Source organism: Leopardus geoffroyi, chromosome A1 (assembly GCF_018350155.1).
Source record: "Leopardus geoffroyi isolate Oge1 chromosome A1, O.geoffroyi_Oge1_pat1.0, whole genome shotgun sequence".
In the NCBI taxonomy this organism is placed as follows: Eukaryota; Metazoa; Chordata; class Mammalia; order Carnivora; family Felidae; genus Leopardus; species Leopardus geoffroyi.
In genome coordinates, this window is record NC_059326.1 from 1496424 (window position 1) to 1520623 (window position 24200).

The following is a 24200-nucleotide window of genomic DNA, read 5'->3' on the forward strand; positions in this document are numbered from 1 at the left end:
AGTCCCACAAGGCTGCAAATCTCAAGTAGACTAACGTCGAAATATCAGCAAGGCTGAGTTCCTTCTGGAAGCTCTAGAAGTGAATCTGTTTGTTGCGCCTTCTAGTTCCTAGAGCACACCCCCCCCCCACCTCCTTCCTTGGCTTTGTGGCCCTCTTCCATTTCACAGCCTGCAATCTCACTACCAACCTCTGCTCTGTCATCGCACCTCCTTCTTTGACTCTCCTGACTATTTTTTCCCAAGAACGAGCCTCGTGATTACACTGAACCAATCTGGATAATCTCCCACATGCATACCCTGAACTTAATCACATCTGGTCTCCTTTGCCACGTACGGTAACACATTCCCAGGTTCCAGGGATGAGGGCCTGGGAGAAGCAGTGTTCTGACTACCACACTTTTTAACAAAACAACAAAAACAGAAACAAACAAGGGGCACCTGGGTGGCTCAGTCTGTTAAGCGTCAGACTCTTGATTTTGGCTCAGGTCATGATCTCACGGTTTGTGGGTTCGAGCCCTGCATAGGGCTCTGCACTGACAGGGTGAAGCCTGCCTGGGATTCTCTGTCTCCTTCTCTCTCTGCCCCTCCTTTCTTGCTTTCTCTCTCTATATATATCTCTCTCTGTCTCTCAAAAATATATAAACTTGGGGCGCCTGGGTGGCGCAGTCGGTTAAGCGTCCGACTTCAGCCAGGTCACGATCTCGCGGTCCGTGAGTTCGAGCCCCGCGTCGGGCTCTGGGCTGATGGCTCAGAGCCTGGAGCCTGTTTCCGATTCTGTGTCTCCCTCTCTCTCTGCCCCTCCCCCGTTCATGCTCTGTCTCTCTCTGTCCCAAAAATAAATAAACGTTGAAAAAAAAAAAATCAAAAATATATAAACTTAAAAAAAAACTTTCAGAATAGAATATGTAATGTAGATAGAATTCCTGTACAATTACTGTCCAAAACTGTGCTGACAGAACAGAGAGCACTTGCCCATTAAAGCTGCCTCACATCAGATAACTAGGTTATGCTTGGCTCTCTGTACTTTGCAGACGTTATTCCACCATATTCAGAAATCCACTGGCTGTTGAAAAGCTGTTGTCAACCCATCGTTCCTTCGTGGGCAGTCTCTCCTTTCACTCTCTCACTGCCTGTAAGACTTTTCTGGTGTTCCTTGGTGTTTTACGGTATGTAGATATAGATACCCTTCCTATTTCTCCTGCTTAGGACACTCTGTTCTTCCAGAATGTGAGGGTCCATGTCTTCAACTGAAACGAAGTCTCAATCATTACATCTTCATAAATTGTTTTTCCCTATTCTCCTTAACCCTTTCAGACCTCTAAGGAGATCTACGTTACACACTCTCTCTGTATCCTCCCTATTTCTTAACTACTCTTGTCACGTATTACCTCTATCTTCCGAACTGCATGCCAGATAGTATCTTCAGATCTGACTTCCGGGTTACTATGCTCATAAAACCTCGTCTCTCGTGTGTTGGGGATTTTTAGTTGTGAGCAGATGTCCACTGAACCCTGCGGGAATTCTCTGAGCCTTTGTTTAAGGTACATTATCCTGGAGATGGGACGTATTTGCTTCGGGCAGGCACTGAAGGCACCACTAACCAAGGGACCAATGTGAACTGTTGGGCTGGAATGTTTAAGTCCACACGGGAAGATGAATTCAGGCTCCGACTCTTAGAGAGCTTGCCTGTGGCTGTAAATCCTCAGAGAAACGCTTTCTCCCCTCCACCCAGATCCAGGGCCAGGAGAGACAAGCCCCCACATGTGGGTTAGTTTCCTACTCCTCTCAGCAGCAATGTAAACCTCTGGAAACCAGCTTCACGTGGGGGTCTCCAATCTGATCCCCATCTTGCTCAGACTAAGGTGTGCTGTTAGAACCAAAGCAAGACTGGCAAGTAGCTTACTTAGAGCAGCCGTGACTCTCACATATCTCTTGGGATCTGTGCTCCCAATCTGGCCTCTGAGAATTTCCATTACTTTCTTGCCAGCTCAGCTATGCATTATAAACTATACATTTACTCAATACTTGTAAGTGTTTTGAAGTGAAAAGGGTTTCTAGGATGCTTACATTGCCGTATTGCCAGAAACTAAACCCTAGGCTGTTTCTTTGAGATTTAATATTCTTAGGTATTAGGCACATTTTATATACTTCATGAGAAAGGAGAAATACTGACCATATCATTTCAGCAATAAGTTATTCAATGTGAATATGATCTCTACTATACACATAATTTATAACATAATCACTAACTGATTACATCATGGTTCTTGTTCGTATGTATAGAAAAGAAAAACAATACTGATGTTTTTGAGTTACCACTGCTAAGGCCTACTCTTCTGTTTCCCGGTTTTACCCATTTTGAAAAACATACACATGTTTATATTACTTATATACAAAATAGTATGGGGGCGCCTGGGTGGCGCAGTCGGTTAAGCGTCCGACTTCAGCCAGGTCACGATCTCGCGGTCCGGGAGTTCGAGCCCCGCGTCGGGCTCTGGGCTGATGGCTCAGAGCCTGGGGCCTGTTTCCGATTCTGTGTCTCCCTCTCTCTCTGCCCCTTCCCCGTTCATGCTCTGTCTCTCTCTGTCCCAAAAATAAATAAACGTTGAAAAAAAAAAATCAAAATAGTATGTATATGTTATTATAAGAATATTCTATATTTATACATATATAAATAATACCTAAATCCACCTGAATCCAACAAGTTTAGGCTTAAAAATAACAATATACTTCTGAAACGCATCAAAACGCAAAGCACGTTTCTGTTTCATTTAATCTAGCTTATTCCCTCTGATACTTCAGAAACTGAGGCCCAAACTGGCTGCATCACTCAAAGATATAAAGTGCTAGCAGCATGCGGGATGGAAGCGGGTCTTCTGACTCCTTCTTGCAAAAGCACACAGAATAGGAGCCACTGCCTCTTCCTCACTCCTACTAGACCACGATGGCACGCGCGCGCGCGCACACACACACACACACCCAACCCTGTCTGGTGGGAATTATTACTTGTAGAACTAATGGGCACAGTGCATTGGCTTAAATTTTGAAAATCGAAGGTCGACAATACACTGGAGAAAACAAAGAGTTTGCATCCTCTCCCTCCCTCGTGAATGCTGCTGAGCTTGAACTTAGACTACCGGGCTCCCATCGTCCCTGCGGGGAGCCCTGCTGTACCTGGCACACCTACCAACTCCTTCCAGGATGTCGTTACCAACAGGTGTGCCAGGCTGACCTACGGCCCAGCTCCAGAGTTCAGCCCACTGGGTGCCTGTGCCAGCGGTACATGGCCCATCCATCAACTCGTCCCTCATGGCGGTTTGAATGAAGACCCACGAAGTAAGGTGGTCAAAGGTCGGTGGAGCCCACAGCAGAGTCGCTGCAATGGTGAGGTTTAGAAAGGCAGGACCTCAGACAAGGACCTGCTATGAAACAATGCTCCCCAGCACTGCTGAAAGTTACCAGGGCTGTTGTCTGACTGTCAGAAGCTCGGGTGTCCCCTGAACAATGTCCCACTTCTGCAACAGTGATGGAGCTGCAGAGACAGTTCCCAGGATCCCTTGCTCCCTTGAAGAGCCTTGCAATAAACATCCACCAACAGATATAATCTGGGTGCCTCAATCCTTATAAACCGAAAGGGCCTCGCATCTATTTTGTTCAGAAATTCGACAGACAGGATGAAGAAAACTATACCATATCTAAACTGCTTGGTTGTAAACTACGTGATTTACATAAATTAGACCTGCAGCAGTGGCTAAGCCTAGAAACCAATAACACTGATAAACATTAACTACGTTGCCCATAAATATAACCAGAATAAAAATGTTCATATCTCTGAAAAACTGTTTACAGCTAACAAACAAAAAAAATCATTTCATTTAAATGTACTTGCTGTCACAGAGGAACAAGTGACAAATAAAATACAGTGCCCCTGTTCTTTTTCTGGAAAGACTTTCTTTCTGTAACTTATTTTTTAAAGTAAAAAAAAAAAGTGGAAAGAATAAACATCCCCACATTTCTGAGAATTAAAAACCACCAATCCTGACATATGTGCTTTTCATTTTTTAAGTAAACAAAACACTGAAGTTCTTTTATCCACCAACCTCTTCTGTTGAACTCAGATGGGATTTTTAAATGCTAAACCCTGAAAACATAATGATTACCCATTTCATCATTTAGAGAATTATGTTTGAGAGGCTCACGCGCTCAAAACCACCTGCTTTAAGCATGAGTAAGCCAAAGCAAACTTTTGTCCTTTCTTCCCAATGTGCGGAGTCAGATTAGATCAAATAGATGGGACTACAAGAGTGGCTCTTGTCGCTTAGATGAGCTACTGTTCTGTAGAATTCCCAGGGACACCCCTATGAAGAAAGGAAGGAAAAAGAGACAGAAGGCAGGAGCCAGAATAACCACACCAATGGCCTCATGCAGATTAGACTCAGAGTGAAGAATCCATATAAGTGATTTGGCCTCAAGGCCCTTTCTGCCCCTGGAAAAGACAGGAGTATGAGGGGAGAGACCTGGTCACACGTTAACCCCCTGGATGGCTGCAAACTCCAGGACCCCAAGAGCAAACCAGATAAGACATTGGAGGAGCTTTTAGACATACTCAGACAATCCCTTACATTGTCTTCACGTTCAAGAACTATGCCCACAAATCAAAACCAGCCATTTGGCAATGTTTTATCCCCGTTATTCTAGTTTTACACTGAATACTTTGGAAGAACTTAGTACATAAACAGCTGGAAAAGACAGGACTCTCAGTGGGGTTTTCAGCAGCCTGACACATGCCAGAATGTTGCAACCTACACTATTTAATCGTTAAGAATGCACTTTGCTCAAAGCACTTTAGTAAGTGGCTGCAGCATACCAGTTCTACCTCTAGAGGTCAACCTAGCACCAGAAGTCAAAATATTTCCATCGTAACTTCAATGAAGCTAAATTTTTATTTAAAACTGGAGAAAACGAAGTGTTAACAATTATCACTGTACGGCAAAATATGGGTGGTTTTAATTTTTTCATATTTATATTTTTTAAGTTTTATTCAAGAGGAGCATTTGTTAATTAAAAAAGATAAAAGACAATGGAGAAGTGGGAACCCTTGTATATTACCAGTGGGATTATGACATGTGCAGCTGCTATGGAAAACATTATAGTGCTTCCTAAAAAAATTAAAAATGGAATTACTATATGACCCAGCAATCCCCCTTCTGGGTATATACTCGGAGGAAACGAAAGCAGGGACTTAAAAGAGATATCTGGACATCCATGTTTACAGCAGCATTATGCACAAGAGCCAAAAGGTAGAAGCAATTCAAATGTCCACCAGTGGATGAAAGGATAAACGAAATGTGGTGTGTACATACAATGGAAAATTATTCAGCCTTTAAAAGGAAGGAAATCCTTTCACATGCTACAATATGGATGAATCTTAAGGACATAATGCTAAGTGAAATAATAAACCAGTCACAAAAACACAGATACAGGATTCCACTTATGTGAGACGTCTAAAGTATCCAAATTCACAGGAAAAAAAAGTAAAATAGTGGTTGCCAGGGGCTGGGAGGAGGGAAAATGGGAAGTTGTTCAATGGGTACAGAGTTTCAATGTCGGAGGAGGAGGAAAAGTTCTGGAGATTTGTTGCACAACAATGTGAATGTACTTAACACTACTGAAATATACACAGTTAAAATGGTTTTTAAAAAAGTAAATTTTGTTACTTTTTTGCCATAATTAAAAACAGAAACAAGATATTTTCCTTTTAAGTGATTACTGTGGCATTTAAATTGTGTTTGAACTTGATTCTTCTAGAAGGTAAACGAGGGTAGAATTCATGCAAGAACTAAACTCCATATGAACCAGAACTCAGAAATAAATTGATTAAGGGACTAAAAGGCTTGTAGATTCTGTAGGAGTTAGAAAATCATTTTAGCCAGTGTCATCCCAGTTGATTCATGTAATAACCTAGGCCTTGGACTTCTAATTACACACACTGGATAAAACATACATTTACCTCTGCTCCCTCCAAAAACCTCAATAAAACCAAACTAAAGGAATCTTTAAAAACTATATGGGGTGCCTGGGTGGCCCAATCAGTTAAGTACTTATCTGACTCTTGTTGGCTCAGGCCACGATCTCAAGGTTTGATGATCATGACCTCAGGTCATGATCTCAATATGGAACCCCACATTGGGCTTTGTCCTGACGGTGTGGAGCCTGCTTGGGATTCTGTCTGTCCCTCTCTCTGCCCCTCCCCCACTCACTCTTTTAATGTCCCTCTCTCTCAAAATAAATAAACTTTTATATATACAGATATATACATATAGATATATATAGATATATAGACATAGATGACAATATAGATGGTATAGATACAGATACAGATACATACATAAACGCCCACAAAGTCAAAGACATCACGAAGTTACAATGGACAAAAGATCTGATTTTGTGGGAGACGGAAAAGAACACAAAAGTGGATGGTAAATGACTTGATGGGGTAGAGAGAGCTGAGATTTAAGTGTGGGGAAAGGAAAGCCAATGAGAAGCAAGTCTCCCAAGAGACCGGGCAAAGGTCAGAATCTGCAGACACCAGATAGGACAGATGGCTGAGTAAGGAGCAAAAGCAAAGAGTACTGAAGGTCAGAACAGCCTGGGAGCTAATGAATCTCCTCCCCTCCCCACTCGCAGAAGTCACGAGACACGTTAGAGGCCGAGAGAGACGCCATGCTGCTGAAAACAGGGAGTTAAGATAAAGGCCCCCGCCCCCCCACCCCCGACCCCCCCCCCCCCCCCACACACACACACACACACACACGCACGCACGCACCTCCGGGCACTTTCCTCTGATCAGGAACAACAGTGCCAGACGGAAACTGGCAGATTCTTTTCCGGACAAACTGAAGAGTCCAAGAAAGGAGACGGGCAGACATGGATACTTAGACATGGCACTGCCATTTCCTGTCCTCTAACCAGGCTCTGCCGCCCTGGCAGGGAGGCCCACCTTGGACTTCCTGAGTGCCCCAGGGACCGTGCTAACTACACGCGGGCAGATCAAGTTGAAGCTCTACAAAATTCTTGTATTAAGTTAACTGCAATATGAAAATGGAGGAACACATGTCCAACAGCACAGCTCATCTTCCGCAGTGGGATACTAGGTGGACCCTAAAAATCATTCCTAATGTTTTTGAAATGGGAAATAAAAGGATAGAATACAAAAAAAAAATATTAAAGAGTGGCCCCAGACCTTTTTTGCTTGACAGCACAGTGGGTTTTTTTTTTTTTTTTAATGTTTTTATTTATTTTTGAGACAGAGAGAGAGCATGAGCAGGGGAGGGGCAGAGAGAGAGGGAGACACAGAATCGGAAACAGGCCTCAGGCTCTGAGCTGTCAGCACAGAGCCCGACGTGGGGCTTCAACTCACAAACTGCGAGATCATGACCTGAGCTGAAGTCGGACGCTCAACCGACTGCGCCACCCAGGCGCCCCAACAGCACAGTGTTTTTAAGCCCTGAATACCTTCCACCAAAGACTAGGTCCAATTTGCCGAAGGATCCACCTGTTTGCTACTTTACTCTCTCCCCTGGGTTACCAGCCCAACCCCCTTGCACACCTGAATTTGAAGACCTCTCAGCGAGTATGTAAGTTAAATGTACTACAGAAAGAAAGAGAACTCTCCCCATTCACCCCGCAGGACAGCTGGGGCTCTGATTGCCTCCACTGGCCCTGTCACTGCACCCACTTCTCCCCCCTCGCCTGGGCACCCTGAAGTTCTCTTCCCTCAGGCTGGTGGTGACATTGGGACTTGGTGGGCGGGGAGATACTCAGGGGAGCAGAGGACCCACTAAGCCTCAAGTAGTGTTGATTTCACCAAAGTTTACACTTGAGTATCAAGCCTTGGCTCAGTTAACACGTGTACTTTGTTTGTCACTGTTGGAAACCTCACAGGCGGACGACCAGACAAAGCAGAATTCATGCCATTCTTGAGTCCACGCCCAATACCAAATAAGCCTTCACAGCCCTACTTTCACTGTTAATACGTGCGTGTCCACATGCACAGAAGCGTGCCAGATCAAGGTGTAAGCATGTGTCCTCAAAATGTTCAACAATACTGGGGCGCCTGGGTGGCGCAGTCGGTTAAGCGTCCGACTTCAGCCAGGTCACGATCTCGCGGTCCGTGAGTTCGAGCCCCGCGTCGGGCTCTGGGCTGATGGCTCGGAGCCTGGAGCCTGTTTCCGATTCTGTGTCTCTCTCTCTCTCTGCCCCTCCCCCGTTCATGCTCTGTCTCTCTCTGTCCCAAAAATAAATAAACGTTGAAAAAAAAAAAATGTTCAACAATACTCACTCTTATTCCTACCATTCAGAGACAGTCGAAATATTCTTATTTCTCCCCAATGTGTTGAATGTACAACCAGCATATATACCTTTTACAAATCAGATAAAGCAACACGACTTCTGTTTGGGAAGGGAAATAAATAATTGAAATGAAGCAATCAATTGCACTGTCCGAATGACAGCCAAGTGACAGCATGATCTGTGAACACATAGATAAGTCAAGTTGAATGACCTGGCTGAACCCATAGCCCACTGGTGTGAACTTTTGGCATCAGGACCTCAGATCCCTTCTGAACTTTTCCATGCAGTTCGGTTTAGTCAACCCACTCCCTGTCCCCCACTTCTAGGAGGGTTTCAATTAAACCACCAAAGACAGGCTGTTGCTAGGATAGATGTCTCTCCATTTACTTTTTATTAACTGTCCTTCAATAACATTTTTTTAAAATTCTCCATGAATGTATTTCACATTCTTTTTATATTTATCCCTAGTTTGCTTACATTTTCTGTAGCAAATGTTTTACTGGTTTCAAACTATGTGTTGCCAATGTATAGAAATATAGCTGATTTTTTTGCAGCCTGACATATATTTTCCCCAGCCTTGGAGTTTTACCTACAAAATCTATGTTCACATTTCACCTGACAAGAGAGCGTGTGCTATCAGTTCAGCTAGGCCTGCTCAACTTCTCCTGAAATCTCATGCCATGTTAATTATTACTCACACACTGCTGATCCATTTCCCTTGGTGGGAGTGAAAGGATAGTAACTATTTCAGGCTTCATGGGTCATTTGGTCTCTGTTGCAACTACTCGTTGTAGAGTGAAAACAGACCTAGACAATACATAAACAAATGGGCACGCTGTTTCCCAGCAGAAGTTCATTCACGGTATGTTCCCTTAAGACAGCGAAGGGACTGACAGTTTTCCATCACTTCCCATAGAAGCAGAATTCCCTTGTAAAAGCTGTAAAAAGACAAAACCAGAAGCCCTCAGAACCTAGAATCAGTAGAGGACAGCAATCTAAGCACAGGAACCTGGCCAACGTTTGGTATGTTGGTAATCTACCAATCTACTGTCACAATCCTGGGAATCATAATTCTGGCTGCAGTCAGCTCAGCTCGTGCGTGACGCTGCGGTCGTGTGGCAGGTTAGCTAGGGGCTGTTGTTCGAGGATGGCTTCGCTCATCTATCTAGGGGTCGGTGCTGGTGTTGGCTGGTGCCGGCTGACAGCTGGGCCACGTGTCTCTAGGGGGCCAGACTGAACTGACCAACAGGATGAAGGATGGCAGGAAGGGTTCCCAGCAGCAAGTGAGGGCAAGTTCTCAATGCACAGGAGCTTTCCAGGCCTCTGCTTGCATGGCATTTGCTCTCTGTCCCACTGGCCAGTGAAAGTCTGTGGCCAAACCCAGAGTCGGGCAGTGGGAGCAGCAAAGTCACAATACAAGGAGGTGTGCAGACAGGGATAGAAGCAGTTTATGGGCATTTTGTGATCACACTCAGCTATTCTAGCCAAAAGGTATACAGGAAAACTAAAAGTTCCTTTCAAACCAGAACAGATCAATCCAGAGGAACCCAGATCACAACTGAATTCAAGATATTTAAGCAAGTGTAGGGGTTGGGGTAGCAATTTAAACACATCCCCAGGAACCCAGTTATTAGAAATGCCTCAGTTCAGAGACAAGGAGTTCAGTTACTCAGGAGGCAGGAGTACAGGGCAGCTACCTGGTTTCAGGGATCACTTCTGGTGGTTTATTAAATCCTAATCTGTGTAGAAAGCAGATTCATTTTGGGGGGATATGCATACGAGAATGACCACCTACAGGTAGTAAAGAGACGGCAATCCAGAAATTGTAAAGAGAAGGTTTATCAAAATATGATAGTGATTTCAGATTGGGACTCGTGTAAAACAAGGCAGTTTGTCCTCTGCCTCAGAGTGGAGCGGTCCCTGAGATATCAATATGGCTCATGCCAGGTCGCCCTGGTCTGGTGATGGCGAGAATGGCCTGTCACTACATGGAAATGATGCTGGATCCAAATTCCAAAAAGTCATGTCCTGATCTGGGAGGCCATATTATAACTTTTACCTGATTATTGTTTTTCTCTTAAAATACATTCAGTCTCAGATTCTTGAGACCTAACACGTGCCGAATATCAGGCATACAATGGAAACCAAAAACCAAGTGGTAAAGCAGCAGCTAACGAGGCTTCTAAGGTCAAGCTACCTTTCTATTTTGAGATTTAAAGAAGTTTTAAGTTTCTCATCTTACCACTCCTAGAGAACAATTAGTCTTGCGTGACATCTTTTTAATGTTTTTTTAATTCTCCACGATCTCTTGGTATGGCATGAGTCGTGATAATTCCTCTCATCTTCTAATGCTGTAACTTTAAAAAATAAATCAACTGCACCAGTTTAAGTTAATTTTTACAATTTCAGAATCAAGATGTACAATTTATACTCGTTTAAGATTAGTGTCTAGTAAGTCTAACATAGAATTTTCATGCAGAAGTAGTAAGATTTCAACCATGTATTTCCTACTATAAGATGTTTGGAAGGATGGGATGATGGGAAGTGAGGCAAACGGCAAGGGTTGGACAGATGGTAGGGAGACAGTGTACAAAAGACACACCAAGAAGTACTTTCTGAGACTCTAGAAAAGGCTCCCATGACTCACTTAAAACAATTACTGAGCTGGTGCCCGTCTCTGGGGTCAAGAGGTGTGCATGTGGCTTCCTTCTGCGGCCGTCATGGCTGGCAGAGATCACAAACCACTTCACTAATGAAGGCACTGTGAGTATACTGCATACTCTCAGTCCCCATGGAGCTCACAACCTAGTGTGATGAATGAAGAACATAAACCAGTGGCATAAAAGGGGGCATGGTGGGCACAAACTATTTTGACCCATCAGTCAACTCAACCCAATCAGGAAGATGCATCGTTTATACTTCTTGACGAAAAAGATCAAGTTGGCTCTCCTTACACCTGTGCCTCAGACGTGGTCAGGGACGTTCTAGTCTCGGTTCCCGAACGTACTAGGACCACAGCCAAACACCCAGTGCTGTTGACGTGAGCTAACAGTCTCTGTGTGCCAAGTGACACGGGTGACTTACCGAAAGCAGCAGCAGTAATTCTTTTTGGACTGAAAAAGCACTGAAACTCACAACTCTTCTACTGACCAAGGTATATGCAAAAATAAGGTTTGGACTCAATGCTCTTAACCTGGTCTCTGTGTCCAGGAAAGGAGCATCTGAAAATCTTGCGTAAGTAAGGGAAGCAGCTGGCTTTACTTAGGTGATAAGACCAAAAATGTAGTCTTCCCTCGGAGGGCAACATGACACCATTCAACCTGATTTTCCTGCTACTATTTGCTAGTAATAATTCCAGAAGAAAAAGGTAGTCAGTCACAAGATACCCTGAGATCTCTACTTCCTGCCAAAGAAGTACAACCAGTTCTGCATATTTAAGTGAACTCAGAGTCATGTGTAGATGGGCTACAAAAACAAAGCTACTGCTATTGAGAAAAGTGTGTACACTTAAGTTTTAGATATGCAAGAATTCAGATGTGCTTTTCTTTCATAAGGCTGTTAATAGCAATAAATTATTTTGGTTTTTTTGATGCAAAACTTTTACAAACTGGCTTTTAAAAGTTCAATCTAATCAGGCACCAATAATATTAAATAGTAGCCATGTATATTAGTCTTTTCAAAAAATAAACTATAAAGTAAGCACAGTCTTGTTACACGACTACAACTTCAGGTTGCACGTTTGCGGATATCCCCCAAGAAAGAGAATACCTGCCTGAACAACACCATGTGTGAGACGGTCAAAATTGTGTTCAGTGATGGTCATGTTGGGTGAAGAGGTCACGAATTAGAGCCCTTTCATCTTCCGGAACATTGCATTTGTTTGGAGCCTCTATCTTTGACCTCCCTCATTCTTGGCCTTTTTCCTTTGGTTCCTGTTTTTATCCTGCCCCCTGTGATTATTCCCAAAACTTAGCCCTCCCCCGAACTTAGCACTCAGCCTATGTAAGTTCACCTACTCTGAGGCCTTTAACTATCACAGTTGTCACGGTTCATTTGAGTCCTGGCATCATTAGATCAATAGGTCGAAACACACCTCGGGACCTCCTGTTCCTAAAACGCAATGCCCACGCAGCTCCGGCTACCGCGTGCTGTGAGCCACCGCTGTCTGCCCGGGGACCACAGGGAGACCCAGACGTCCAGCCCTGTGGGACACAGCGAGGTAAGCTCACTCACTCACTCCGGCTGGAAGCCTCAGATGCCTGTTCAGCGACTCCACTCCCATCACACATCTCTACAACCCTAAGGGTCCTTTCCTCACCATCTGAGCTCCTTCTTCGGTCTTAATTTACGTCTCAGCCACTGCGGGTCTCTTTACCAGCTCCAAGGCACTGGAACCGTCACCAAAGGGAAGAATAAGATCACCAGTGTTTGAAGCCTTGAGAATATGATAACCAAGACCCCCTGAGAGCAAAAGAGCCGTGTCAAGCCCTCCCAGAAGGTGCCAGCTAACGTACCTGATGTTTTCCAAGGCATTTGTGACCTGCTGTTGTTCAATATCATAGAGTTTCACCCTGAAGCCTCCGCTGGCAAACAACATAGCCCAGCTTCGCCCGATGAGTCCACTAAAGAGAAAGAAAGAAAGGCTTCCAGTTAACTTAATGGAACAGTTTTTCATTCCCAACCCAGAATGAAATTTTTAAAATTATACAGCACCCTGTTCTAAAACACTTAAGAATAGTTACACATTTTGATAGCTGTATTCATTGGAAACGTTGTATCTCTGTGTAGGAGCCCCTGAATTCTCAACTCCAGTGTCGGCATTAATATTATGCCTGGCGCACTGCCAGATGTCAGGCAGTTACCATTAGTTCACACGCTGAAACGAACATTACAGTAGCGCAGGGCACCTGGGGTGGCTCAGTCGGTCAAGCATCCGACGGCGGCTCAGGTCGTGATCTTGCTGTCCGTGAGTTCCGGCCCCGCGTTTGGTTCTGTGCTGACAGCTCGGAGCCCGGAGCCTGCTTCGGATTCTGCCTCCCTCTCTCTCTGCCCTTCCCCTGCTCACGCTCGGCCTCTCTCTCTCTCTCTCTCTCTCTCTCTCTCTCTCGCAAAGATAAATAAACATTAAAAAGAAATCACAGTAGTAAAGTGGCAGGGTGTCGTGAGGCAAAAGGCCCCTATGTGAACCCCCATTTGACCACTGTTTTAGGCAAGTCACTTAATGTGAAGAACAGAGATATTACTTATTTGAGGAAGAGGGGGGAAAATACTAACTGCTACCATCACCAGCATTTCAGCATCAGCATATATTAGGTGCCAGGTGGCATCGAAACTGAGGGCTGGCCGCTGGGGTTCGCAAGATGAATGGGGGTGGGGACAGTGATAAGAGCAGTTCTGACGTACTGGTACGGAAGAAGGCCTGCCTGCGTCTAAGAGAAATGAGCCTCTAGACCCAACTACCAGTTCTAGAAATGGAGGGACAGGGGAACCAGTACAGTAAAGGACACCACATGCATACATGCAGCAAAGTCCAGAATGTAGGAAATTCCACAGGACAAATGACTGTGTTCGTCAACAAGGAAACTGCAAGAAAATCAAAAAAAAAAAAAAAAGAGGGATGGAGAAACCTATAGATTGAAAGAAGGCTATATCAACTATAAATAGAACGTGTGGGCCTTACTTGGACCCTCAAACCAAGTCTAAAAAAGTTGTTAGGTAATCAGGTAAATTTTGAATGCTGACTGGATATCTCAAGACATTATGTGATGATAGCAAGGAATTCTGTTAATGTTTTATACATGACGGTGGTATCACAGTTCTATATATTTTTTTTAATTTTTGTTTTTTAATGTTTATTTCTGAGACAGAGAGAGACAGAGCATGAACGGGGGAGGGTCAGAGAGAGAGAGGGGGACATAGAATCTGAAACAGGCTCCAGGCTCTGAGCTGTCAGCCCAGAGCCCGACGCGGGGCTCGAACTCACAGACTGCGAGATCATGACCCGAGCCGAAGCCAGACGCCCAACCGACTGAGCCACCCAGGCGCCCCCGCAGTTCTATATTTTTAAAATACAGTTGATCCTTCTGGGCGCCTGGGTGGCTCAGTCAGTTAAGCATCTGACTTCAGCTCAGGAGTTTGAGCCCCGTGTCGGGCTCTGTGCTGACAGCTCAGAGCCTGGAGCCTGCTTCAGATTCTGTGTCTCCCTCTCTCTCTGTCTGTCCCCTGCTCACGCTCTAACTCTCTCTGTCAAAAATAAACATTAAAAAATAAACATTAAAAAAATAAATAAAATACAGTTGACCCCTGAACAAGGGTTTGAACTATGCGTGTCCACTTATATGCAGATTTTTTACAGTACGGTACTATAAATATATTTCTCTTCCTTATGATTTTCTTAACATCTCTAGCTTACTTTATTGCAAGAACACAGTATTTAATATGTATCACATAAAAATATGTGTTAGTTGACTGTTCATATTATCAATAAGGCTTTTGTTTTGGGGGGAATCAAAGTTATACACCGAATTCCAACTGTGTGGGGAAGTCTGGCACCCTTGGTCCCTGCATCGTTCAAGGGTCAACTGCGGCCCTGATCCTTTAGGTATATACGCTGACATCTCTGTAGGTGAAAGGACACAATGTCTGGGACTTGTTTCAAATTAATCCGCAGAAGGGATATAAATGAAACTAGATTAGGCCTGTGTTAATAACTGTTGAAACTGGGGTAGAAGGGGTACACAAGTTTTCACCGTACTATTCTCCCAACTTTAACACGATTTGAAACTTTTCCATAATATAAAGAATATGGACGGGGACAAAGGAATTAGAGACACAATGGACAATTTCACTGAGATTTAAGGGAAAATGTGGCAGTTACTGAAAGGAGAAATGCGGTCAAGTCGGGGATACTAGTAGGCTGGAAGAAATACCACGTTTACATGCTGTAGAGCGGGATTTCCCGCAGACAACCCAGCACTGCGCTCTGAGGCCACCGTACCTATTGCCACCGCTTCGTCATCCTGACACTTGCTTAATGTTACTCAGGAAAAGGCAGCCCCAGTGATCAAGCAAGTGGAAAAGCCTTGGAACTGGGGGTGTCTGAACAGAGGCAGGTAATCACTTAGCACCAAATTTCGGATAGGCAGCTGGACTACGCTCCGTTTTTCTTCCAACCTTGAGATCTTCCAATGCCACTTAGGATATCAAACGCAAGCTGCATCCCGTCCACAAACTGTCCTTACAATTTCTACTCTATACAATTTAAAAACAAATCAACAACACTGTCTGGGTTTCCTCTAAACAAGAAGCTTTTTAAAATGCGGTGCAAATGTCAGCAGCAACGTATTTCCCATTTTAGAGGGTCCCGAAGGGGCGTGTGGACAAAGCAGAGCATGAAGCGGTGGGGGCACTTGTCTGCGGGCACTTGCAGCCTCGCCAGGCGTGCCAAGAACGTACGGCCTGGCTGCTCCTCCCCGACCATTTCCGGAGTTCCTACGCAGTGAGCCACCACCTCAAGGGGAGGAAAATGCGTCCCTTGAAGACAAACAGCAGGCTTGCTTACCCCTTCCTATAAACAGTGGCTTCCCCAAGCTCCACGTTCCCACACTGGAACACGCTCACTGAATGTGCAGGCACGCACCTGGAATGTGCACATCCCACCCCCACGGCAAGGGGACAAATGCGTAAGCAGGTAGCTCATACCGCCTGCCCTGCTATGATTAAGAAAGCCCTCTGTCTCTGACCCGTGAGTCTCGTGTCCTCTGCCAGCGTTCAGGAAAGAGCAACACGCTGAATTACTAGCTTGCAAGTAGGCAGAACATGCAGGGGGACGCGCTGGTCTCAGACGTGGGGTTATTTCACCGCGGCGCCCACGAGAGCTGCTTTGCGGGAGCGGGGCTAGAAGAACAGCCGAAGCCAAGGATGGGCTCCGAGACGTTATCGTCCCTACTGGGTCTCCCCCCGCTCCCCCTCCTAATTCAGCCCATCTACAGTTCCGACTCTGAGTCCGGGGAGCGCCCCACACCGCCACAAAGCCCCCCTTCTGTGGGGCTTGGGCCCAAGCGGTGGAAGGGAAGAGCGCGGCTTGCCTCCAATTGACCTGAAAATCCTGTTAACGCCACAGAAGTGCTATCCAGGCTTCAAAGCCCTCGCGCAACGCTCCCTTGAGCTGAGCCCTTAACACACACAAAGGGCGACTGAGAGGGGCTCCTATCTTGTTACGAGGTATATTATGCAAAGGCATTGGTTGAAAAACGCAGCGGAAACAACTAAAACCACCTCTGCTCAACTTCTGGAAAGGGCGCAGGATTATACAGTAGATTTTACTCCGTATTCTTCTGCAACATTTTTTGCAGTTTTATTAAGTTTTATGAAGCCCTCAATGCTCTAGAACTGCACTAAGACGGTCGACTCTAGCCACATGCTGCTATTTAAATTAACTGAACTTAAATAAATTTTAAAAATCAGGTCACATCTCGAGTACTCAACAGCCACCTGTGGCAGGGGCCACCGGCCTGGACAGCAAGAGCGTAAGTGGAACATTTCCCTCTTTGCAGAAAGTTCTATTAACAGAGCTGTCGCCCTGCACTATCCGCCACAAGCCAGAGTTTGAAGGAGACCGTCCCTGCATAAAGACTTCTCTTCTTGACAGACATGCTCTCGCTGTCCAGAAAAGACCTCCTTCTCTTCCTTACAGACGTGTTCTCGCTCTCTCGCTCTCTCCAGAGCCGCAAGGCAGGAAGTTAAAAGGCCAAGTAACGTTCGTGCAGATGATCCCACGGGGCCAGCCACTGGCCCTAAACTCCTCGTCCCACTGCCCGTGTCACAATGTTTGCGGTATGCGGTGATTTATTCAACCAGAAAGGAAGCCCTGCTTGCAGCCTCGGTCTAGAAGGGACAGTCCCGCGGCAGCGTTTACAGCGCGCGTCCACTCCGCGCCCCAATGACTGCTGCACTCGCTGCGCGTACGACACGCTTCAGAACCGAGAGCGCGCCTTCTTTGCCCTCTGCGGTTTGAGAAACTACCACAACCCTCCGGAGTGACTCGCCCGCCTGAAACCTTCGCCCACCTCTGGCCGGGCTGACGCCCGCGGGGGTGGGAGCTCCACGGGGCCTCCGGGGCCGCGTCGTCGGCCGCAGACCCCTCCCTCGGCTAAGGCCCCCGCGTCCTGCGCCCGCACGCGGTGAACTCGGCCGAGAGGAGAGGACTGGCGCGGATATGCTTAAAAGCTTCCCAACTCATAATTCCAAATTAGTCCTTCAAAAAAACTACCGCAGGTAGACATTTATTCTGTGACACCCATAGTCTCATCATAATACAGATTTTGTTCCCAATGACCAAGGGATTTGTGTCCCGCATTAGGCACCCCAACCCTACAGAACTACACCAGAGAAACAAGCCCCCCAAAGTGTTTGATCTTGACAATCAAGGGGCTTAATTCCAGGAGAACCATAGGGCTATAGGTAACAAGAAATCCACTCTTGCAATCCCTACCAAAATAACACCAGTAGTCTTCATGCAACTAAACAAACAGTCCTAAAATTTGTATGGAACCAGAAAAGACCCCGAATAGCCAAAGCAATCCTGAAAAAGAAAACCAAAGCTGGACGCATCACAATCCCAGACTTCAAACTGTATTACAAAGCTGTAATCATCAAGACAGTATGGTACTGGCACAAAAACAGACACACAGATCAATGGAACAGAATAGAGAACCCAGAAATGGACCCACAAGCATATGGCCAACTAAACTCTGACAAAGCAGGAGAGAATAGTCAATGGAATGAAGACGGTCTCCTCAGCAAATGGTGAAAACTGGACAGCAACATGCAGAAGAATGAACTTGGACCACTTTCTTACACCATACATAAAACTAAACTCAAAATGGATAAAGACCTAAATGTAAGACAGGAAGCCATCAGAATCCTCGAGGAGAAAGCAGGCAAAAACCTCTTTGACCTCGGCTGCAGCACCTTCTTACTCGACACGTCTCCAGAGGCAAGGGAAACAAAAGCAAAAATGAACTATTGGGACATCATCAAGATAAAAAGCTTCTGCACAGTGAAGGAAACAATCAGCAAAACTAAAAGGCAACCGATGGAATGGGAGAAGATATCTGCAAACAACATACCAGATAAAGGGTTAGTATCCAAAATCTATAAAGAACTTATCAAACTTGGGAATAGAAGCTGGTGCAGCCACTCTGGAAAACAGTATGGACGTTCCTCAAAAAACTAAAAATAGAACTACCCTACAACCCAGCAATTGCACTACTAGGCATTTATCCACAGGATACAGGTGTGCTGTTTCGAAGGGATACAGGCACCCCCATGTTTATACCACGCTAACAGCACTATCAACAATAGCCAAAGTATGGAAAGAGCCCAAATGTCCATCGATGGATGAATGGATAAAGAAGATGTGAAATCAAAACCACACTGAGATACCACCTCACGCCAGTCAGAGTGGCTAAAATGAACAAATCAGGAGACTACAGATGCTGGCGAGGATGTGGAGAAACGGGAACCCTCTTGCACTTATAGTGGGAATGCAAAGCGGTGCAGCTGCTCTGGAAAACAGTGTGGAGGTTCCTCAAAAAATTAAAAATAGATCTACCCTATGACCCAGCAATAGCACTGCTAGGAATTTACCCAAGGGATACAGGAGTGCTGATGCATAGGGGCACTGTACCCCAATGTTTATAGCAGCACTTTCAACAATAGCCAAATTATGGAAAGAACCTAAATGTCCATCAACTGATGAATGGATAAAGAAATTGTGGTTTATATACACAATGGAACACTACGTGGCAATGAGAAAGAATGAAATATGGCCTTTTGTAGCAACGTGGATGGAACTGGAGAGTGTTATCCTAAGTGAAAGTAGTCATACAGAGAAAGGCAGATACCATATGTTTTCACTCTTATGTGGATCCTGAGAAACTTAACAGAAGACCATGGAGGAGGGGAAGGAAAAAAAAAAAAAAGAGGTTAGAGAGGTAGGGAGCCAAAACATAAGAGACTCTTAAAAACTGAGAACAAACTGAGGGTTGATGGGGGGTGGGAGGGAGGGGGGGGGGTGATGGGCATTGACGAGGGCACCTGTTGGGATGAGCACTGGGTGTTGTATGGAAACCAATTTGACAATAAATTTAATATTAAAAAAAAAGAAGATGTGGTATATAGACAATGGAGTATTAAAAGAATGAAGCAATCAACATGTTGGAGAAGTGAACACAGTACGCCAAAGATGGCCTATGGGGCAAAAACAGACTCTGGTCTCTAGCTTAGAGACCCCTCCTCCGGGTTCTTCTTCCTTTGCTGCCTGCGTGAAAACCCCCACAGATATGGAAGCTGACAACTATAGATTACCCTCCCCACTTGCATTCGGTGTTAAATAAAACTCCAATCCACCAAGATCTCAGAGTGACGCTTGGTTTTTCCGCTGGCATTCCAGCCTGGTTCCATAACAAACAGAACAATCAAAAAGAATGAAATCTTGCCATTTGCAACTATGTGGATGGAACCAGAGAATATTATGCTAAGCGAAATCAGTCAGAGAAAGACAAGTATCATATGACTTCACTCATGTGAGGAATTTAAACTACAAAACAGATGAACATAAGGGAAGGGAAGCAAAAATAATATAAAAACAGGAAGGGGGACAAAACATAAGAGGCTCTTAAATATAGAGAACAAACAGAGGATTGCTGGAGGGCTTGTGGGAGGGGAGATGGGCTAAATGGGTAAGGGGCATTAAGGAATTTGCTCCTGAAATCATTGTTGCACTATATGCTAACTAACTTGGATGCAAATTTAAAAAACAAATAAATAATTTTTTTAAAATCCACTCTTGGAGTGCCTGGGTGGCTCAGTCGGTTAAGCATCTGACTTCGGCTCAGGTCATGATCTCACGGCTTGTGAGTTTGAGCCCTGTGTTGGGCTCTGTGCTGACAGCTCAGAGCCTGGAGCCTGCTTCAGATTCTGTGTCTCCTTCTCTCTCTCTGCTCCTACCCCGCTTATGCTGTGTCTCTCTCTGTCTCTCAAAAATAAATAAACATTAAAAAAAATTTTTTTTAAATAATCCACTCTTAAAGGGCCCACAGACCCTGGGGCCTAGCGCAAAAGCAACAATTTGAAAGGCACCTAGCATATGCAAAGGAGACTCACTTGTTAATCTTTTCTTTTTTGAGCTTATTTATTCATTTTGGGAGCGATGGGGAGTGTGAGCAGGGGAGAAGGGCAGAGAGAGAGAAGACAGACAGAATACCAAGCAGGCTCCACACTACCAGCACAGAGTCCTAGGCAGGGCTCAATCCCATGAACCACAAGATCATGACCTGAGCCAAAATCAAGAGTTGGACACTCAACCAACTGAGCCCCGAGGTATCCCTCACTTGTTAATCTTAAAGCATCTGAGCAGAAGCAGGAACTTGTTGGGACTCTCTCGGGAGATGGAAGCGCTTGTGGGTGCCATTTTTGTGTTCTCCTTCTGCCTTGTTGGTGCCAGCTTTAGCAAGCACCAGTTTTATACACCCCCCAGCCTACTACCTTAGGTGGGAGTGCCCCATCCCCACCTCTACAGAATACTGGCTTGGCCTGCCCTGCCACGGCCAACAGGCACCCACAGCCCACACAGGAGGCCTGCCTGGCTCTGGTGGCCACAGGGGATTGTGTTTCTGGGCCCCACAGGTCCGAAACAATCTGACACTCCCTGGCAGGCCATCAACCCCAGGCACTGCACAACAGAAGGCAGAAACACACTCCCAGTCTTCATGTGACAAGGCCTGTTTTCATGTTCTGAAGCTTCAGTCTAAAAGGCAGGCTTTAGGCTTGCCACATAATCAGAGGCCACAGCAGTGCCCCCTGGGAACATGGGCAGGGAGACACCATATTAGCGCTCTGCCTTGACCCAGCCACTGTTTGCTGATACTGCCCAGAAAGGAGTTTACACACCTGCCTAAAGCCACGATTTTTGCAACTATTGCCCAGGGGACACCTCCGGATCACCTGGTCTGGAAGTCATCAGGGTTTACAATTATATATATAAGACTATATATTTTTATGCACCTTAGAAGCTGTTGCTTGAGGATCTGGCTTACAATCAGCCTAAAACGAGGCACTGTCGGAGATCCCTCCTTTTGAAACACTGACAGGTCTTGGCATACTCTCAACAACTGCAACCTATGGAGAACAAAGCAGGGTGCTTTCACAAAGTTCCGCTAAACAACAAGCTAGAGCAAGGCTGAACTATAAGGTTCATCTCCAACACAAGGCCAACTTTTCAAGACTGGGAGAAGTAGCTGTTTCACAGAATACAAAGAAACAAATACACAAAATCAAGCAATATAAGAAGACAGAGAAATACGTTCCAAATGAAAGCATGTGACACCACCTCAGAAAAAGACCTTAATGAAATAAAGATAACTAATCTACCTGATAATGAGTTCAAAGTAGTAGTCATAAAGATGTACACTGAACTCAGGAGAATGGATGAACATAGTGAAAACTTCAACAAAGAGGCAAAAACATAAAAAAGTTCCAAAGAGAAGTCACAGAATTGAAGAACATAATAGATAAACTGAAAAATACCCTGGAGGGGTTCAACAGCAGACTAGACGAAGCAGAAGAAATGATCAGCAACCTGGAAGACAAGGCAGTGGAACTCTCCCGTTCAGGGCAACAAAAAGAAAAAATTTTAAAAAGCAAAGATAGCTGTTGATCTATGGGACAATATCAAGTGGAATAATATCCACATTATAGCAGTCCCAAAAGGAGAAAAGAGATCAATGGGTAGAAAACTTATCTGAAGAAATAATGGCTGAAAACTTCCTAGACTGGGGAAGGAAACAGACAGCCAGCTCCAAGAAGCAAAACATATTCCAAATAACATAAACCCAAAAACAGGTGCACCCAGGGCTCAGTCGGCTCAGGTTACAATCTCACCACTCGTGAGTTCAGAGCCCCACATTGGGCTCTGTGCTGACAGCTCAGAGCTGGAGCCTACTTCAGATTCTGTGCTTCCCTCTCTTTCTGCCCCTCCCTTGGTCACACTCTGTCTCTCTCTCTCTCTCTCAAAAATAAATAAACATTAAAAAAAATTTACAAAAAAGATGAACCCAAAGACACCACACCAAGATACATTATAATTAAGATGTCAAAAATTAAAGACAGAGACTATTAAAAGCACAAGAAGAAAACAACTTGTTAGATACACAGGAAACCCCATAAGATTATGACCTTATTTTTCAGCAGAACGTTTGCAGGCCAGAAGGGAGTGGCAAGGTATATTCAAAATACTGAAAGGAAAAAAACAAAATTCCAACCAAGAATACTCCACCTGGCAACGTTATGATTCAGAATTGAAGGAGAGGGGTGCCTGGATGGCTCAGTTGGTCAAGCATCCAACTCTTGATTTCAGCTCAAGTTATGATTTCACAGTTTGTGAGATCAAGCCCTGAGTTGATTCTCTCGCTCCCTCTCTCTCTGCCCCTTCCACCTCAAATAAACTTGAAAGAAAGAAAGAAAGAAAGAACAGAATTTTCCAGATAAACAAAAACTAACCAAGTTCATCACCACTAAACCAGCCTTACAAGAAATGTTCAAGGGACTTCTTAAAGCTGAATAGAAAAGGGTCTAACAAGTAACAAGAAAACATATCAAAGTAAAAATCTCACTGGTAAATGCAAGTATATTGTAAACACAGTAGATTAACTGCTTATAAAACTAATATGAAGAGTAAAACACAAAAGTGGTACAATTAACTTTGAATAATTATTAAGAAATAAAATAAAAAGATGTAAAATATGACATCAAAAACAGAACGTGTGAGGGGGTAAAAACGTACAGTTTCTAGAATGAATTCAGATATAAGACTCTATAAACTTAAAGTATACTGTTATATAGAGAGTTGTTACATGAACCTCAAAGTAACCACAGGCAAAAATCTACACCAGACACACAAAGACAATGAGAAAGGAATCTAAACAAAACACTAATGAAAATCACTCAACTACAAGGGAAGAGAGTAAGAGAAGAAAAGAACAGAAAGGAAGTACAAAAACAGCCATAAAACAACTGACAAGTGGCCATAAGCTCATACCTATCAATAATTACTTTAAATGTAAATGGACTAAATTCTCCAATCAAAAGAGTGGCTGAACAGATAAAAAATAAGGTCTATATGCTGTCTACAACAGACTCACTTCAGATATGAGGACACACACAGACTGAAAGTGAAGGGATGGAAAAGAAAAGATATTCTATGCAAATGGAAACCAAAGCTGCATAGCTATACTTGTATCAGACAAAAGAGACTTCAAAGTGTACAGGAATAAATTTAACCAAGGGGGTAAAAGACCTGTACACTTTAAGACATAAAACTTTAACACACTGATGAAAGAAATTAAAGGTATAAATGAATGTAAACACATTCCATGCTCATGGATTGAAAGAATTAAGATTGTTAAAATATCCATACTGGGTGGCCCAGTCGGTTAAGCATCTGACTTCACTCAGGTCATGATCTCACAGCTTATTGGTTCGAGCCCCACGTCAGGCTCTGTGCTGACAGCTCAAAGCCTAGAGCCTACTTCAGATTCTATGTCTCCCTCTCTCTCTCTGCCCCTACCCCACTCATGCTCTGTCTCTCTCAAAAATAAACACAAATAAATAAATACATACATACATACATAAATAAATGTCCATACTACCCAAATGCAATCCTATCGAAACCCTAATGGCATTTTTCACAGAACTATAACAAATAATTCAAAATAAGTCAAAAAAAGCTCAAAGGAGCTTGAGAAAGAAGAACAAAGCTGAAGGTATCATGCTCCCTGGTTTCAACC

The 24200-nt window shown here is 44.4% G+C and overlaps 1 protein-coding gene across 2 annotated transcripts in view; it reads right to left on the reverse strand.

Annotated features, from left to right (window-relative positions):
- The window catches only part of CRYL1 (crystallin lambda 1), a 131567-nt gene that overhangs the window by 102288 nt on the left and 5079 nt on the right, over positions 1–24200 (reverse strand). Inside the window, exon 2 of one of the 2 annotated variants that reach the window (XM_045444059.1) lies at positions 12867–12974. The exons of the other annotated variant lie outside the window; for it this stretch is intronic. Within the exon in view, the coding sequence (XP_045300015.1) occupies positions 12867–12974 (108 nt within the window). The remainder of the gene's footprint in view (positions 1–12866; positions 12975–24200) is intronic. 2 annotated transcript variants of the gene reach the window in all.